The sequence below is a fragment of the Gadus macrocephalus genome, chromosome 9, assembly GCF_031168955.1.
Source record: "Gadus macrocephalus chromosome 9, ASM3116895v1".
Taxonomy (NCBI): Eukaryota; Metazoa; Chordata; class Actinopteri; order Gadiformes; family Gadidae; genus Gadus; species Gadus macrocephalus.
In genome coordinates, this window is record NC_082390.1 from 3601482 (window position 1) to 3620244 (window position 18763).

At 46.3% G+C, this 18763-nt stretch overlaps 2 protein-coding genes across 4 annotated transcripts in view; both read right to left on the reverse strand.

Moving 5' to 3' along the window:
- The window catches only part of sin3aa (SIN3 transcription regulator family member Aa), a 533056-nt gene that overhangs the window by 23770 nt on the left and 490523 nt on the right, over nucleotides 1-18763 (reverse strand). For 2 of the 3 annotated variants that reach the window (XM_060060284.1, XM_060060285.1), the window contains exon 2: nucleotides 2874-4110. In XM_060060284.1, the coding sequence (XP_059916267.1) occupies nucleotides 2874-2944 (71 nt within the window). In that variant the 5' untranslated portion in view covers nucleotides 2945-4110. Of the gene's footprint in view, nucleotides 1-928; nucleotides 2854-2873; nucleotides 4111-18763 lie in introns of those variants that run through there. The other variant, XM_060060286.1, reaches the window with a different exon arrangement.
- The window catches only part of ptpn9a (protein tyrosine phosphatase non-receptor type 9a), a 282448-nt gene continuing 268775 nt past the window's right edge, over nucleotides 5091-18763 (reverse strand). The window contains exons 2-12 of the mRNA XM_060061559.1: nucleotides 15033-15122; nucleotides 13235-13359; nucleotides 12648-12753; nucleotides 12288-12398; nucleotides 10908-11230; nucleotides 9652-9739; nucleotides 9136-9205; nucleotides 8629-8707; nucleotides 7839-7989; nucleotides 6302-6509; nucleotides 5091-5901 (exon numbers count right to left, since the gene is read on the reverse strand). Of these exons, the coding sequence (XP_059917542.1) occupies nucleotides 5711-5901; nucleotides 6302-6509; nucleotides 7839-7989; nucleotides 8629-8707; nucleotides 9136-9205; nucleotides 9652-9739; nucleotides 10908-11230; nucleotides 12288-12398; nucleotides 12648-12753; nucleotides 13235-13359; nucleotides 15033-15122 (1542 nt within the window). The 3' untranslated portion in view covers nucleotides 5091-5710. The remainder of the gene's footprint in view (nucleotides 5902-6301; nucleotides 6510-7838; nucleotides 7990-8628; nucleotides 8708-9135; nucleotides 9206-9651; nucleotides 9740-10907; nucleotides 11231-12287; nucleotides 12399-12647; nucleotides 12754-13234; nucleotides 13360-15032; nucleotides 15123-18763) is intronic.

The following is an 18763-nucleotide window of genomic DNA, read 5'->3' on the forward strand; positions in this document are numbered from 1 at the left end:
AGTTTTTTTCGCAATCCACCGTAGCCAATGAAATGTACCGACTACGTCACCGAGGCAAAAAGAAAAAAGAAAACAGGTGTTTTGTAAACGTGGGCATCTGCCATTCACAAATTGCTTCCCAACAAACCACCAACCACGGGGGAACTGAATGGATGACGACGATCCAGACAAAGTTGTTATGAAAAAAATAAATTAAAAAAATATATAGAACCAGCCCTGAAGACGGCTAGTAACGCAACCGCTCGTCCGACAGACGCTCTCGGTCATGTGCATCGAGGTGCACGGAGCCGTTAAGGCAGGCACTATCACAGCGGTTCAATATCCGTTCTGATAACCGACCGTGAATCGTTCTCGTCCGGTACTTTATAAACGCGTTATTTTGTGATGATTACGATGGCCAACTTGTTGGCTTCAGTGACCGTCCCCCTTTCGCTACGCGGCCTAGCAACGCAAGCACCGACCTCGAGTTCTCCACGCACCCGCCATTTAGAGCATGGCGCCGGTGCACAGAGCGCCGGGGTGCAGCTGTGCACCGAGGTCCTCTTTTATCGGGATCTCAGCTACGTCTTAGCATTGCTCATCTGGCTGAGAAAATAACACAGCGATCCACTCGCAGACTACTTAGTCGCCTCGGAGCAGGTTGTACCGCCGAGGGTTAGAAGCTCGCTAATGTAAACAACACGAGACTCCGGACACAATCCGGGCTACGAGCAAGGCACATGCGGCTAACCGTTAGCGATACGGTAGGCTGTCCAGCATATTCACAGCTGGGGCAACACGTAAAAGGCGCGTTTATAAACAACGCCATAGCATGGCTACGACTATGGTGGAGGGGTGAATGCCTCACTTCTTTGCCATTGCATTTTTAAAATCGTGGTATCGTTAGTTAGCCAAGTTAGCACGTTGAATGAATTTGACTGGAACTCACCACTCTCCTGAATAGCCAGCTGAAGTTGTTGGACGATTCCGTAACGTTCACTTACTGATGGGAAACCATCAAAGGGGTCGCCGGAGGAGTACGCGAGCGTGATTTATGAGAAGTAAAATATTAACAGTTGATATTAACAATCTTGGAAGTGCTAAATTAAAATTCACCCCGAGAGGACAACAATCTCCGTTCGGTTGGCTCCTTGTGAAAGGCGTGGTCTCCGCGATTAACCCCGCCCCTTCTCTAATAGCATTGGCCATAGCTTCGGTTACCCCCCGCCCACTCTACGATGTCATTGGTCGGTACCTTAGATGAGCCGCAAGAAGGAGGTTCGAATACATCGGATTGTGGTATTGAACTGTCAATCAGCAATTTATGCAGCGCTGCTATCACGCCCATTTCGACTTGAAGCGCGATAACGCCAGGATGACTTTATTCGGGGTCTAGTTTATATTTTGCAGCACAATGAAGTGTTGTGTTCCATTTAAGTATCCACCATATCAATATAACAAATATATGTACTACTGCGTAGCAAATACGTAGGGCAGGTGTCCCCCCCGCCCCCAACACACACACAAACACACTTGTGCGTCCTCAGAACGATGCACACATACCTTCATTTTGCTAGAGAAATAAAAGTAGGTAGTGTTGTTGCCTATGTTTTTGTATGGCACATCGCCACAAATACACGAGTTAACTACTTCTTTCTTGCAAAAAAATAACACTACTTCCGCGAGTCTGTGTACACGTGATATTGTAGGAGGGATTTATGTCCGCCTTTGCTTTCTTCGTCCCCCATTTCTGTACACAACAGCCAATAGGCACATAGACGTCTCGATACAAAGCCACCAAAGGTTGTACTTCCAAAATAAAGCACGCCCACGAGAGGCGGAGTTGAAACACTAGCCCGGGATTCCTTCTTCATCCGGGCAGATACATTTACATTCAACGGCGATCATTGCCCAGCACTATTTTCAAATTATTACGTTCTTATCACGTATGTCGCTTAAACGTTGGCTGCAATCGCATGCATCCGACCGGACCGTCTGGTCGACGCTCAATCCCTCCATTTGAAGAGGACATTTAAACGATGTGGGTGCCTCACGAGTATAGTGCATTAAGTGTTCAAAACAAATATGTTCGAGTCCAACGCAAAAAAGGACACGCAATGCGGGGAGTGGAGAGAACGTAACACTGGACTCAAACACGACTCGGGAGCCATTCGCCCCTGTGCCTTTAGGTCGTGTGTGTGGTCACGTATCGTTGACACAAATGATAGCGAAACAAAGGCGGATCCGTTGCGTAGAAGCGCTACACCGGGTTATTACGCCCTTCATTAACCCATTTGGACACGGCCAAGTGGCCTGGGCGTTCAGGATCGCATCTCCCCTAGGCAGCGCGGGCTCGATTCGGTTCGTCCTTTCTAAACAATGCCAAAGTCAAACGCAACGGGTTTGAAATTGTTTTTTAGAAATGGTGATTTTAATTTGATCGCGAAATTCGAAGGGTCCCGGTGCGCAGCTGTTGTTCCTGCTTTTAGGGGAAAGCACGGGTGGGCATTACAAATCCTATTCTTTGTTTACTTCAACATTGGGAGTAAAATGTCTAACCTGTCTCACAACAACTCCCTCCCCCTACCGCTCCGTTTGCCAACAAGCGATATGCACACTGCAGGCGAAGGCTTCGACTTCTACACATGAGGACTTCCCCCAACATTGGTGTTAAATGTCGTGTCTAGATTGTTCAAACAATCCAATTCCCCGTCTTGATTCGACTGTTAAACACGCTATGCTTAAGCGATCATTGCCACTGAACGCATTTTTAAATTCGTTCTGGTGGACACCAAACGCTACACTGGATAACCTTTTTCCTATCGAAACGAAGGCAATTTGCGGTGAATGATAATTACTATTTATTTAGTTTTGTTTAAACAGCTGTTACATACCCAGGAAAAGACTTCTTACTCCGGATTCGTGTTTGTAACAAAATAGTTGGAGACGCCCCCTCCGCTGGCATTGGCACGTACTACAAAATACGTCATTTGGTTTTGAATATCGCCCGCTAAAACGGGACTAGCGTCAGGACATTGTTCAATGATTCTCTTCATAAATATACTTTTTATTCAATCCAAAGTTTTACATTTTGACATACGTTTGCACTGACTGTTTAGAAATGCACAGAATAGTAACCATGCATAACTTATCTTCTGAAAGAGTTAAGACATTTATATTCTTGGCTTGCTAAAACCACTGCTTTCTTTTGAATGTTTGACTGACTTAAGCTATCTTAAGTTTATCTAATAATCCATATTTTCACCCATTGAAAGAAATGAGATAGTTTTAGCCACAACTCATGGTATTTATGTTGAGAATATGTAGTATAAATTCCAATAGTCATTCAACTGAAAACTGTAGGCAATGACAACCACATACAGACGTTGACAAAGTGGTTTAATACAGAATAGCTTGATTCAATAAACAGACTAATTGTAAATGCAATACAACAGAACGAATATAAAATTAATGTAAATCGTATAGCCTGAATAACTGTATGAAAACAGCCGCTGAATAGAATATAAAAATAAAATGAGGCACGCATTGTGTCCATAATTGAAAAAGAACAATAAGTGTCCATGAAAGATGTCAAGACTCCCTAAGCTTCACTACAACCAAATTCAATATGAATTCTGTAGTAAAGAACACATTCTTTCATCCAAATAAAAAATGCTGAACAGTTTTAAATATATATATATTTTGTATATATACTATAAATCAATACAAGATACAGGGATCAGATAAAAGCAACTTTGTAACTACAACACATTTATAAGGATATTAATTATAAAAAAAAAAAGTTTTTCATTCACGTGGCAGTTAATCCACACACGCACACACACTGAAGTCAAAAAACGGCCCATAGAATGTTATTCACATACAGTCTGTTAGAGTTAATCTCAAATAGCATACTCATCCCAGGATCACTGCCAAACTTATGAATGAATCCGGTCTTTAAAGCATTCCACTGATAACAGACATTAGGGACTAATCTCAAAGAGGATTGGTTATTTCAAAGTGCTAATACGGGACTTGTGTATAACGACGGAAGAAGAAAAGTTATCTATTGCACTACATGTGGTTTGGCAACAGGTGACTGGCAGACATGGGCTTTTAGGACAGTCACTGCTGGGTGGACCACTCGGGGGGGGGGGGGGGGGGGGGTGTGTGTGTGTGTGTGTGTGTGTGTGTGTGTGTGTGTGTGTGTGTGTGTGTGTGTGTGTGTGTGTGTGTGTGTGTGTGTGTGTGTGTGTGTGTGTGTGTGTGTGTGTGTGTGTGTGTGTGTGTGTGTGTGTGTCAATACAAATCCTAGAATGCCCTAGAGAGTCTCACATTACAAAGACGCAGCTAGAAGACAATAAAAACAACATGGAGTGCACTGCATTGGAGTAGAAGGACTGAGCAGACACCATCCAACAACTGGCCTTCTGCGTATGGACTGAAGAGGGAAAGCAGAGTTAATAGACAGGGCCATTTCCAGGGAACCGCCTGGGGTGGCACTCGCCCTCCAAAAATCGGGATTGGCCACCTCAACTAAATCTGGCAGTTGATAGGACCTGAAATGATCGATCGCAATCAGTCCGAAAACGTTGTAACACAATGCTTTTTAACACCCTAGTTTACCGTTTGATTAATTGGATGTGATTTCTCATCTGCCCCGTCTCCACACCGTTCCACAAAGTTAGTGTTGAGATCTGGTGGCCCCCCTCCCCACCCCATGTGGTAGGCCCCACCCCCCATGAGGTAGCCCCACCCCCCATGAGGTAGCCCCACCCCCCATGAGGTAGGCCCCACCCCCCATGAGGTCACCCCTCCTGGGCCAGCCCTACTAAAAGACTGGACACGTCGCAGTTAATAGAAAGCAGTTAGCTATCCCCTGCATAGTTTGTTTTTAAAAATCGCATAATAAGTTCAAAAGTTGATATAGTTACGCCATTTAGGAGCACACATTCCAGGGGCAGCGCCTGCTTACTTGCGCCTGCTTACTTCTTCAACCAACCATTTTTTTTTGTCTGTACTGACAATCAGAGACAGTGAATAAAAAAAGATTATGATAGAAAAAAATGGTATTCAGCAATAATGGAAAACAGGAATGATGACCAATAAGCCCTTGGATCAACTGATTCTTCGGATGTAAGGAATTGTGAGCTGGACCGATTCATTTTTTCAGCACTGGATTCAGCAGTACTATTGGTGCGAGTCAAAGCTAGCTTGCGGGGCCTACTATACATTCATCCTTACTTTAAAAAATCAGCATCAACCGTGCAGCTCTTATGGAAAAACTGCAGTGGGAAGAGAGAGAGAAAGAGGCAAAGTTGTTCCTCTCTCGGTGGCACTATGGTACTCTTACTATGTGGTTATTGTAGGCTCCAAACACTAAGCTGTAGCACACATCTATGAGCACTGTACTCTTCACTCAGAGCAGCCTGAATGCAACAGAGGAGATCGGTTTGTCTACCACAGCACACGAATAACTGGTTTGTCAGGAAACGCGGAACAAAGAATGAACATTGTTGTTATTGACCGGCTAAGTTGTTGCTTGCTACATTGGTAAATGTCAAAAATAAATGTTACATTCCCTCACGCCGCCCCTCCCCTCCTTCTTCGTCTGGCTGTCGAACTATCTTCCAAAAAGAAAAAAGAAAAAAAAAAGAAGCACGGACTGCATCAATTTGTCCAAGTGGATGCGTGGAAACCTCGGGATTGGTTGGGGGTTGGCAGAAGAGGCTCACTGATTGGCCGGCAGCAGGCCTTGCCGCTGGGCGTGTTCCAGGATGGCGTTGTGGCAGAAGAAGTACTGGTCTGGGGTCTGGATGCTGAAGGCCCTCTGGCTCCTCATGCGGCGCACCGTCTGCCGCACGTTGAGCGTGCCGATGTCCTGCAGCTGGGACAGGCAGATGTCCAGGGCACAGAACGTACCTGGAGGAGCACAGCAGGTGCACATCCATCACAACGTTATACAATGTGCTTTTTTTCGCCCATGATACATTTAGTCGGTGTCAACACTATTTAGGCCCAATCCCATTTCTACCCCTTACCCCTTCCCCTTCCCCCTCCCCCATGTCTTGAAGGGGGAAGGGGAAGGGGTAAGGGGAAGGGGAAGGGGTAGAAATGGGATTGGGCTTTAATGTGTGAAAAGGTGTCGTCTACGTCTTGGCCAACCCTAACATTAATGTTCCACAAGGTGTACGTGATCCGCAGAAGAAGGGGCTGAAGTCAAACTGTGCAGTGTGCGTAAAGTGTGTAGCAAGTGTCTGTGTGTGTGTGTGTGTGTGTGTGTGTGTGTGTTGTTGTTGACGCCGCCGTAGAGAACACTCACCCGTCCTCCCGATCCCCGCGCTACAGTGGACCACCATGGGGGGCCCCAGTGGGTGTCCGGCCCACTGGGGGCCCAAACTCTTCGCCACGGCCTTCTGCTGCCTCTTCACGGCCCCCAGGAAGTCGATGAGAGTCACGGCCGAGGTGGGCACCCCGTAGTCTGGCCAGCTCAGGTACTGGAAGTGACTGAGCTGCCTCTGTTCACACGTCTGGGGGAGGGGGGGGGAGGGGGGAGGGGGGGAGAAAGAACCAGGATAAGGGCAAAGCAACCAAGAAAATACACAACTAAAACTGGGCTGGCGGGATAGTGAAACGGTGCATTCAGAATCTTTACCAGATTTGCGTGAGTGTAGGCTTGTACTCCTCACGTGTAATTCACTTTGGATCTCCTAAAGGGCTAAATATACGTAAACGGTTTTATTCTCAGCCAGAAGGTTATGGTTCGATTCCCAGTTTCTCAGACTAGCTGTAGTTATCCTAGAGGAAGACGCATAGCCCTTACTTGCTCCTCAATGAAAGGTATGGGCGACTCTCTGCAAGTCACTTTGGATAAAAGCATCAGCAAAAATTCTCCAGATTCGGGTAAAATATTCGAATCGAATGCATTGATTCTTGAATACAATTTGCACTGTCCATGTGTATGGAAACATTGACCTGGCTATCCGTATGAACATGACACTTGTTGACAAAATGCCACGCAGTCAAAAAAAGGTCATCTATTGTATCGAAGAAAAGGTCCCTGAATTGCTTCCATCATGGACCTGATAAGAACCTATTGGGTAACGGGTTTTGAGGTTGAAACCACTTTCTGAATTTGTTTACTTGCTGTTCCATGATAAGTGCACTATTTTCATCCAATCAGAAAGAGTGTCTGTAATACCTTTGTTTGAACAGAGGTTCTGGTGTCCTGCGGTTAAGGATGTTAGCATTGGAATAATGCCAGGTGTTAGCATTCTTTACACCTAGTGCCTTCAGTGTACATACTGCAATTACAAATGTACATGTGCGTGTAACTGTCCCATTAAATAACTAAGTTCATCCCATTCAAATTATTTGGTTAGTTAAAGTATTTTTGGTTTTAATAAATAATACAGCCCTAAATGTGAAGGATTGATTAGTTAAGGTTAATGTCCCCACTACGGCAGATAAAAGGTGTATAACAATCTTATTTTCTTTCCTGCTTTGTGCTTCCGATCTGCACTAGGTTTCCATTCTAAGGAGAAAAGATAGTGGATGAATCCTTCAGCGTTGATATTGCATTCTGAAAACCCTTGATAATTATTATAATTTTGTTTATAAAAAGCTAGTATGGTATCCAAGTATATTTTAAAAACGTAATTGTTCTGCCATAGTGTGGGCACGTAAACGGCATCGTTTTTAAAAATTCATAAAAACTAAAATTTTGATGTTTTTCCATTAAGTGTGGATATGGGCCTTGGATGGACCGTCGCCGGCCACTTTCCCCCCCCCCCCCCCCCCCAGTAAGGGACTGGTCTGAGTGGGTGAGGGACTGGTCTGAGTGGGTGGTGCTACCCCACCTCGGTGTTGTGCAGCTCCAGGGAGATGTGGTTGTAGTGGGGGTGGTGGTCCACCCTCTGGTTGACCACCGCCATGTGGCCGTACACCTCCTGGCCCCCCTCTTCCAGCGGCCAGTACTGCCCACACTTCTGCCGCCCGCCCTCGTCCGTCCTGTGGAGAAAATTATATATTTGGATACGTTAAAAAAAATAAAAAATAAAAATTATATATATATATATATATATATAGTTATAGATATATATAGTTATAGATATATATATATAGTTATAGATATATATATATATATATATATATATAGTTATAGATATATTAATAATGAATGAAAATGTTATTAATAATAATTATTATGACTAAGGGATCTTAATTACAATGAGTTACGGGGGAAGGGGTTGGATTAAATAAGTATAAACTTCTTCCCACTTCTTTTCTAACATGTTACAATTATTATTTGTCATTCAGGTATCTAATTATGCTTTCTATTTTGTGTGACATCATTATTTTTTTGTATGATATTTCTGTGTTTCTTTTACATGTTCGATATAAATTTTCGTAGATGAAAGATAGAATGGAAGAATAACTAAGACCATAAAAATGTAATTGAGACCAGGGTAGGATAGAGGTGGACGCATGATAAGCCATTTAACAAAGTGGGTGGTTGTGTGTAGTCTTGGATGGAAGAGTCCACCCCAATGGCATGCGTTTACATTTTACATTGTTTTAACCCATCACTCGAAGCACAGCTCGAAGGACCAACAATATGTTTTTAGAAGACATCATTGGTCGTCCTACCTAGTAGTCATGACGATGACGAGTACATTCTGCTCCCAGATCATCCTCCAGAAATCACCGTAGGTCTTTTCTAGTGGACCTGGATGGAACAACACAACGTTTCATTGTTTTCGACGGACTTGCAGAGTAAGACTGTAACCAACCGGGGTTCAGAACAAAAGTTCTTATTGTAACGTGTTACGTAATCTAGTTTTGCGAGTAAGAGGATCACTGAGCATGCCATCTCCGGAACTGGTTTTAAATAGTCAAGAGACCCAAACCATTGCCTTCTATTCAACTTTGTGTAGTAAAGGATGATTGGTTTAGGCGGTCTTAGTAAAGCCTGATTGGACAAAGTCGTCTTACTCAAAGCTGATTGAATGAGGGTGGTCACATTGCGCAAACAATGCTCTCGTTCAATTGGCTGATTTGCTTGCTGAGCCACGATAAGCCCTGCACTGCTGAAACCAATTTCATCAAGGCACCCAACCCTCGGTTCATTCTGAAAGGTGACAGTTGTATTCACACCTTGAGTACCGATGTATGCATTCTTCTGTTTGTAGCCATCCATGAAGCTGGCGTTGATGTAGTCCGATCTCTGGCAGAGACACAACGTTGGCACAAATTCAATAACTTATAAACCCATGAAACCGTGAAAGTGGCATGGCAATCTACGCCTCAAAAGTAAGTAAACCGATGCATCCTGTTCAATCTGTGGGTCCGATTATATTCATCTTTATTAATGTCAAGCAGTTGGTCATGGAAATGGAATGACTCAATAAAGTTACAATAAGAGCAAAAATGTATAATAAGTCAATAAACATTACTTTCTGAAGAACAAATGAAAGAACTATTTATATATAGTATAATTTACACACAATTTATTTACAAGTCCTAAAACATTGGTTTAGGTATCGATTGCCCAAAAGCACCGCAACAGTAAATTGTGATCCTCGAGTGCATCAATATTTGATAAGGGTGCCAGTCTGGAGCGCAGTGGAGCCATGGTGACTCTGGTGAGTAATAACCCCTCACAGTACTAACCTCACTCCTTCGGGCTTGTAAACGCACTCTGGTCTGGTCCAGGCAAAGCACGTCGCCATAGCGATTCCGCTCCTGATTGCAGGCAGCTCTGTTCGGAACAAGAAAATAGGGAAATTATCAGACAAGAAATGGTTGTGCTGACCCAATTCAGCCACCAAATACATTTTATTTGTAAAGTGCAATTTAGGGGACTCAAAAAGACATTTACGGATTAAAGAACATAAGCCACGGAAAAAGAGAATACCCAAAAATTGGATTAGCAACCAAATCTGCCCACTGCGAGTTATTCAAACCCACCTGGCGCCCGGAAGGCCAAACTAATTTCCCTTGCCCAAATTGTCAAAGAATAATTAACAAAGAGAGGTCACGAGAGGTCAAGTCCGGTGAACAAACATCCCGCCCTGGTCGTGTCACGCTGCAAGGTCATGCGTGGGTGACACGGGTTACGGTCAACTACTATTGACTTATTATCTACTACAAGTCAATAAGCGGACATTCACAAAGCACCGTGTAGCATTGTGCTGTCAAGAAAAACAGTGGGTTTGAATTCGACTGCCGAGTTCAAAATGTTTTGGACCGAATTTTGGTGGACCGGAATCTTTGCGGGGGAGGGGGGGGGGCATCAATCAAGCCATCTATCTAGCCAGCTTTCTAGCCAGCTATCTAGCCAGCTATCTAGCCAGCTATCTAGCCAGCTATCTAGCCAGCTATCTAGCCAGCTATCTAGCCAGCTATCTAGCCAGCTATCTAGCCAGCTATCTAGCCAGCTATCTAGCCAGCTATCTAGCCAGCTATCTAGCCAGCTATCTAGCCAGCTATCTAGCCAGCTATCTAGCCAGCTTTCTAGCCAGCTTTCTAGCCAGCTTTCTAGCCAGCTTTCTAGCCAGCTTTCTAGCCAGCTTTCTAGCCAGCTTTCTAGCCAGCTTTCTAGCCAGCTATCTAGCCAGCTATCTAGCCAGCTATCTAGCCAGCTATCTAGCCAGCTTTCTAGCCAGCTTTCTAGCCAGCTTTCTAGCCAGCTATCAGGGCATGTGTGCCTCACATGCGCCGTGACTCGCATGCAGAGTCACGGCTGCCTCATCGTTATCATCATCATTAGGGAAAAGTGCCGTAAATCAGCTCTGGCTAGAAATACTATGACGCAAACAACGTATGACTTGTCAATTTTTCTATATCTGTCCCTATTAAAAAAAAAAACTTTAATAAATCACACAGACCCCCCCCCCCCCCCCTCCCTCCCTCCCCAAAGAGCTTACAGTGCGCAGTGGAAGGTGCCGGCCGGGGGGTCGTTGCGGATCTCCTCGTACTCCTGGTGGACGCCCAGCCGCTGCAGACGGCCCAGGTGGGCCAGCAGGTCCGGGGGCCTCATGGCGTCGGGCCCCGGGGCCGCGCAGTGGACGGAGGTCTCGTCCAGGGGGAGGCCCACCAGCTCGTCCACGGGGTCCACGCGGCCGTTCTGCCCCGCCAGCAGCTGCTGGTTCCAGCTGTAGGCGTCCAGGGGCAGCAAGCCGCCCAGGTGCTGGGGCAGACAGTCCCTGGGGAGGTGCTGCCGCAGCTCCGGCATCCGGACCATCTGGACCTGGGGAAGGGGGGGTAGAGAGGTTGGGTCAGGGGGCTGGAGTGGGCGTGGGCGCGTCACAGCAACTACTACTAGACTACAAGAGATTGCTTTTTTTTTTTTTTTTTAACAACAACAAAATAAGTACACTAATTATGTATTTTTATCCAATGTGAGTGGGAGTAGATTTTTTTTCCTGCTGCATTTCTGAGAGTGTCGTCAATGGGATGCCTGGTTGGAGGGGGTCGAGACCCGCGATTTGTGATGCCGTTATGCGTTTGACATTATGCAGTGCTTAATTTTCCTAAAACACACCCGCATCTTAATTTTGAGTCAATAAGTTGAAAAAAAAAATCGTACTTTCTGCAGCACAAATAGTCCAGGCATTTGGCCGATTTGAATTATCATCGAGCTGTTGGACAATTCAGAACCGATCGGATATAACTCCATTTAGTTAAGTAATAATCACCGAGAGGCCGGGCAATAAACAGTTTGATATGCCCGGCTGGTGGACGGCTCCGGTAACCTTCCACGAACCGGGCATATCAAACTGTTTATTGCCCTGCCTTGAGGTGATTATTCCGTTTAATTTACTTCGCGCCGGCCAACATAATAAAACAATTCAAATACTTTAATAATTAGCCTTTTTCTTATTCGTATTGCATGCTTATTAAATGTATACTCTGTTTAAGTTCATCTCCCTCGAAAAGTAGTTCCCTTTAGAACTACGGGGAATAACGTTAGCTCAGCTGTAGGTAACTCGTTTCTTTAGCAACCACACAAGGCTGGATCTGATCACTAGTTTAATAACGTAGTTGCTACATTCGTATCAAGTCAGCTTTAATGACGATCGATCAAACATGCACTCCTTGGTTTATTTTTACAATGGACCTCATGTTTGAAATGTATGTGATAGAAAACGATACAAGCGGCGTATTGATCTACTGTGCTCAGTCACTCAGGAGCAAGTAGAACCGACAAGTCAGCGGGCAATATGCCGGATTAATGCACCCCTCCCAGCCAATCAAAATCGAGCATTCTTAAATGAAGTAGAATACATATTTTTAATTCTTCTTACCCTCTCTCTCAACTTCTCCTTGAGCAGCAGGCTCAGCAGGTTGTAGGGCACACGGAACCACACGGGGGCGCCAACGATCAGAACCTTCTTTAGCCTAGCCGGGAACGCCCCCTGGTGGCCAGAGAGAGCATAGCAATTAACAACGTTAGAAAAAACAAATTTTCGCAATCAAACAGTAAAAAAAAAAAGCTGTTCTTGAACAAGAACTAGATACTGATAAGTGTTTATAATACTTAGAAATTTGTTTCTTTTGAGATAATATCAACGCTTATGACAATGCATCAAGGTCATTGACACTCTGGAATGGGCCAAGCAGCCAAATCAACAGATGGTTTCTTTGTATAAACAGCTGTTGCAAACCTTCAGTAAATTGAGGATCTTCTTGCTGAGGTCCAGCTCAAAGTTTGTATAGTTGGAGCCGGCCATGTCATAGATGAACACCAGGCCGTTCCTCTGGGTCTCGAAGCTGTGGCGGAGAAAGACCGACCGTATTTATCATGTTCAAAATGGGTTCACCATGGTCCTGGGTCAAATGTAATCTTTTTAATGGTGGTAGAAAACAATTGGTCAATAATAGAATTCACACAATTGCGTTTTTTCAAATAAACACAAATCAGTAACACTTAACAATAACGGTTAATTAATTAACATTAGCTAATGCCATAATATGGATGAACGAACCTTTAATTCACAGTTTACTAATGTGTCTACTAGTAATTTACAAATGGTGTTCATTTTGAATAACATTTATGCATCATTGAATAGCGTTAGTGTTGGGCTTAACACTAACAAACGTACCTTAACCCCTATGTTTCTGCTTTATAAAAACACTAACTACGGCACTAACGTGAATCCTCAACCCTTATTGTAAAGTATCACAAAGAAAACCTCAATCCATTTCAATCCAAGTTTAAAGCCCGTATGTCTCTGGTGGTCTTGGTCCTCACCTCTCCACGGCTCGGTCCAGCAGGTAGAAGAGAGCCTGCAGCACCACGTGGTTCCCCGTCTTGTTGGGGTGGTGGAGCTTGGCCGTGTACAGGGCGATGGAGGCTCCCGACGGGTCCCGTACGCTCTGGGACGCCAAGGAGAGAGAGACAGAGACAGAGACAGAGACAGAGACAGAGACACGGTGAGCCTGTGGTCCAGCTGCAGATCAAACCGATGGGTCTGGTACAACTCATTAAAGCAATGGGCCGCTAGTCAAAAGCAGGCTTATTTTATTGATTCAATGCGATCGGGAGGGGCGAATTTCTAGAGGAACACTGTGATATTACTATGATATATCCTACTGAATATAGCCCAACTGACAGTGTATTTGCAGCATTTGGACCTTTAGTATTACAGCCAATAAAATAGTTGTAACTTGCCGCTGCAGAGTGGTGTACAAAATGTTCACATATCAAAGTGTGCACATATGTGTTCCCGAAGTTGAAAACCCCACACAATAAAAGCAATAATGAAATAGTAAAGGAACGGCCACAAGGGGGCGCTTTGGATCAGTTTTCTGGCCACTGGCGGGTTTCCAGAAAGGGGGCCGTCTCGACAGTTTAGCAGGAGGGGCATCTACAGCGAGAGACACGGCTTCCATTAACCCTCGCCTGGCCTCCATCTCGTCTCGTCTCAGACAAGTTCAGCGGCTGGCCAGATGGCGTCCAACAAAATGTCTTGCTTGCTTATACAGAACCCCTAACCGCCAGCCAAGACGGGGCATTTTCCGGAAACCTACCCTTTGTAAGCAAGCAAGCCCCGTGTTTGTGCGCGTTGGTGTGCGCGTGTTCTCTGGCACGGACACTAAAAATACCTCAGACAGGATGTGAGGCTGCAGGAGTGTGACGTCAGACTAGAGGATGTGCAGAACCAGTGGCTCTGGTTCCGCACGGGGGGGGGGGGTTATTACAGGGGGTAAACAATAGCCTGTAGCTTTTTTGGTTCCTGACATGGAATTTTCCCTAGGAAGAACAAACCAATTTCCCAGAATCAAAACGTATTCACATAACATTGATAGGCCTACCTTTTTTATTTTTTATACCTGCATTACTATATCTTAAGAGTTTATTGGGGATAACTTTGAAGAATAGCTGAAAGACGGATTACAAAATGGAAGGTTAACCATCAAGTCTCATCGACACGGTGCAAGCCTGCTCCCCATTCACTCATTTAAATGAATGAGTTCTGGAAACTTCTCAGACACTGGACAACTGGAACCAATTCACAGGCCAGACTTTCCATGTACGAGCTCCCCGGCCGTTTCCCTACGGTCCGCAGAGTCCCTCCCCGTCTTCACAAAACATCCCACGACCCAACTCTTCCCAGAACCAAACCCATCAATTCTCCCGAGCATCTCCGCGTCGAATGGAGAACGGCTCTCCTTGGGTCGTGATGCACAAACTCCTCCTACGCCTTTTGCAATCTCCTCTCGGGGGGGGAAAAAAAACAAAAACAACAACGCTAAACCCGACTCGCTGCTTCCTACAACTGCAACCGTCCGTAGCGTCCGTCCGTAGCGTCCGTCCGTAGCGTGCGTGTTCAGACCCACCGCACTTCCATTTCTGCAGCCTGCTCCGATATCGATCGCATCGGGCGCTCGCTCCTTCACAGCCGGGCCTTTTATCCAAAGTGGCTGTGGGTGAAAGCCTCTGCTGCCGTCCGCGCGGACCCCCTGTGAAGGCAGAGGGCGGGGCCGGGCGGGGCCGGGCGGGGCCGGGCGGGGCCGGGCGGGGCCGGGCCGGCGGGGGGGGCACTCACCAGCACGGTGAACTTCCCGCTGAGGAGCTCGGAGCGCAGGGGTTCCTCCTGGGGCTGTAGCCGGACGATGCCCTCCTTCAGCCGCGTCTCCTGGGGAGAGAGGGAGGGGCTGTTAGGGAGGAGGCCAGGGGGGAGAGAGGGAGGGAGGGGCTGTTAGGGAGGAGGCCAGGGGGGAGAGAGGGAGGGAGGGGCTGTTAGGGAGGAGGCCAGGGGGGAGAGAGGGAGGGGCTGTTAGGGAGGAGGCCAGGGGGGAGAGAGGGAGGGGCTGTTAGGGAGGAGGCCAGGGGGGAGAGAGGGAGGGGCTGTTAGGGAGGAGGCCAGGGGGGGGAGAGGGAGGGAGGGGCTGTTGAGGAGGAGGCCAGGGGGGAGAGAGGGAGGGAGGGGCTGTTAGGGAGGAGGCCAGGGGGGAGAGAGGGAGGGAGGGGCTGTTAGGGAGGAGGCCAGGGGGGAGAGAGGGAGGGGCTGTTAGGGAGGAGGCCAGGGGGGAGAGAGGGAGGGGCTGTTAGGGAGGAGGCCAGGGGGGAGAGAGGGAGGGAGGGGCTGTTGAGGCTAGGTCGGGGGGGAGAAGGAGGTAACCTCTGGGTACCCCTCTTACTGTACTAAGCCTGAGGCCTAACCTTAACCTCGGGGTACCCCTCTTACTGTACTAAGCCTGAGGCCTAACCTTAACCTCGGGGTACCCCTCTTACTGTACTAAGCCTGAGGCCTAACCTTAACCTCGGGGTACCCCTCTTACTGTACTAAGCCTGAGGCCTAACCTTAACCTCGGGGTACCCCTCTTACTGTACTAAGCCTGAGGCCTAACCTTAACCTCGGGGTACCCCTCTTACTGTACTAAGCCTGAGGCCTAACCTTAACCTCGGGGTACCCCTCTTACTGTACTAAGCCTGAGGCCTAACCTTAACCTCGGGGTACCCCTCTTACTGTACTAAGCCTGAGGCCTAACCTTAACCTCGGGGTACCCCTCTTACTGTACTAAGCCTGAGGCCTAACCTTAACCTCGGGGTACCCCTCTTACTGTACTAAGCCTGAGGCCTAACCTTAACCTCGGGGTACCCCTCTTACTGTACTAAGCCTGAGGCCTAACCTTAAACTCGGGGTACCCCTCTTACTGTATTCACTGCGAGATGCGTTTGATAAAGCTGCTGGCTGAATGACCAAATAGTTAAAGCGGTGCTGCGGTTTGCCATTCTCTGAATGACTCATTAACTATTGCGAGAACTGAAATGTTTCTATTTTATGCAAGTTTTGCTTTTCCAAGATTTCCTCATCACACAGAAAACCCTTTAGAAGGAAACCTTCTACGGAGCCCGTTCTTTTTAGACTCGCGTCATAGCACCAGCACTACCACACAAATGCGACGACCTAGTCCTACTTGAAGTTGACCTTCTGCCAAACACGTTCTTTAAGATGGAATCAGCTAGTTCCTGTTTCTGAGAAATCTCTGACTTTATTGTTTCCTCGAAAAAAATAAGGTACTTGCACGGGACCTTTTGCCGACTCAGCACACTTTCAGGGCGTTTATCAACATTGCAGATTGAGACTTTTCAAATTAGCTTTGGATAAAAAAAGGAGTCTGCTAAATGCCCTAAATGCAAATTGTTCCATGCACGGATGATTTTCAGGTCGTCTTGAGCGGGTAATCTGAATATTTGGTCATTTTAAAGCTGGCTCTATGGTTTAAGTTAAGTTTCTATGAGTATTTAAGTTATGGTTGGTGTTTAAAGGTTCACTGTACGGACCCGATTCTTACTGTTAATGAGCACACACACAAACTCCTCCAAAACACAACTCTCAGTTTCATCTCCGGTACATCTGAAGAGTTTCCGTCTCTGTACGTCTATGAACTGGGACCGGTTCACTCCATGTCCTTGAGGGAACTCATAAGGGGAGAGGGAGTAAAACTTCATAAGCGAACAGGGATTTCCATGAGGCACTACTTTCACCGTTTCACGTGGAAACGACTCCTCTAAAATCTAGATGCGTGTTCTCTCGTATGAGCAGCACGTTGCATTTCCTCCTATAAAGATGTTCCCACTTAATAAAGAAAGGTATAGCGGCACATTGTCCACCAGCCTCGTTTGTTGTGGCGCTGCCGAGGGAGAAGAATTTGGCCGGAAAGTTTCCAGTCTCCTGCCTGTGTGTGCACGAGAGCACACGAGAGCACATGAGTACAGACCGCATTGCCGGTAGCCTCGTGAGCAGCAGCTTTATACTTTGCAGGGCTTTAGAGACGTTTTAAACACCCCTTGCAGTTTATTTTAACTCCAGACTTTAATGTTCGAATGGCCTCTGAAGGGTGCGACTCTTAAATTCAAGCTTAATTTAATGAGAGGGAGAGTCGAACCGAACGAGACTCTGCCTACCGGCAGCGCACGCACGCTCCGGACTGAAAGTCAGCCAATGTTTTCAAAAAGAGGAAAAGACAATCACACTAGGTTAGATGTGAGCTTATGTTAATCCTCCATATGTACCGTGTGACTGACCAAAAATGATCATGGAAACAAATTGTGACCTAGTGCAGGAAATCTGTTGTTCCAACGCTGTCTTTATGCCACGATCTAGGCCCCACATGTCATCATACGCCAATGCATTTTCATTCACCATCAACCAAAGAAGGCCCATCTCTTCAGATTACATTCTGGTTTCTTCAGATGAAACGGGCAGTAAAGTGTAACGATTGTGTTTCGGTTTTGAAGGCCTTCAATATGCGATAAACACAGATCATCGAGTTGCTAGTCATCGAATCGCAGAGCCCTTATTATTATGGACGCCTCGTCCATAATGGAGGAGCAATCTGAAGTCAACCGGTAGACTCGGCCCGATGCAAGGGTGGAATTGAATTGATACTTTATTTGGTTCAGTTAGGGTTCTCAATGGACTTGGTCAGGCAAACCAAACCAGGGTTCACTCGGAAGCGGGCCAAGCGGACTGAGTTAGTTAGTCGGTACAAGAGTTGGATTGAGCATTCACACCACCCCATACTATTGGAAGAAACACAGCAGGGTTTGATTCAAACAAACAGCTCAGGTGTGAAAGCCTCTTTAGAGCTCATGATCATGTGTGCTATGCACATAAAATTAAATACTGGTATAGATGGAAATAAGATCCTACATATTGATCTGGATAAGTGATGTCCTAATTACATTTCCTTAAGGGCAGGCTGGTGGTACGCGCGTTTGACTCCCAGCTGAAAGGTTTCCCGGCCCCATGTTAACGGTCTAACCATAGTCCTCCTCATTAAGGCAGATATGCTAACCTCCACCATGGTCTCTTAATGACGCATATCGCCACGGTGAAAGTTGGATAAAAGCGTCTGCTGAATAAATTAATCATTTTTTCCAAAACTATTCAGTTATCTGGACAAATCGAGAAAGCGTCCCTTCTCCAATACCCCCGGGTGCATATGCTAGCGTCCGTTCATGTGTGGGTTGGAGCGTGACTGCAGCGCCTTGAACCTTCGGTGGGGCATCTGCTTGAAACATCATGCTAACACTCAAAGTGAAAGAAAAAAAAAAAAAAAAAAAAAAAAAAACCCTGATGTTGCGTAAACAGGAATGCGACCAACGTCACGTAGCTCGGGGAGAATTCTACGGACAGAGCTTCCATGTGCTGCCCTCTGCGATGACCCGCATCTGGTCCCAGTTTAGGAACCCAACAAAAAAAACAAACGCCTAAAGCCAGAGTGTGTATAAAAAGGGCAATTCATCACGGCTCACGTCGTGAGATCC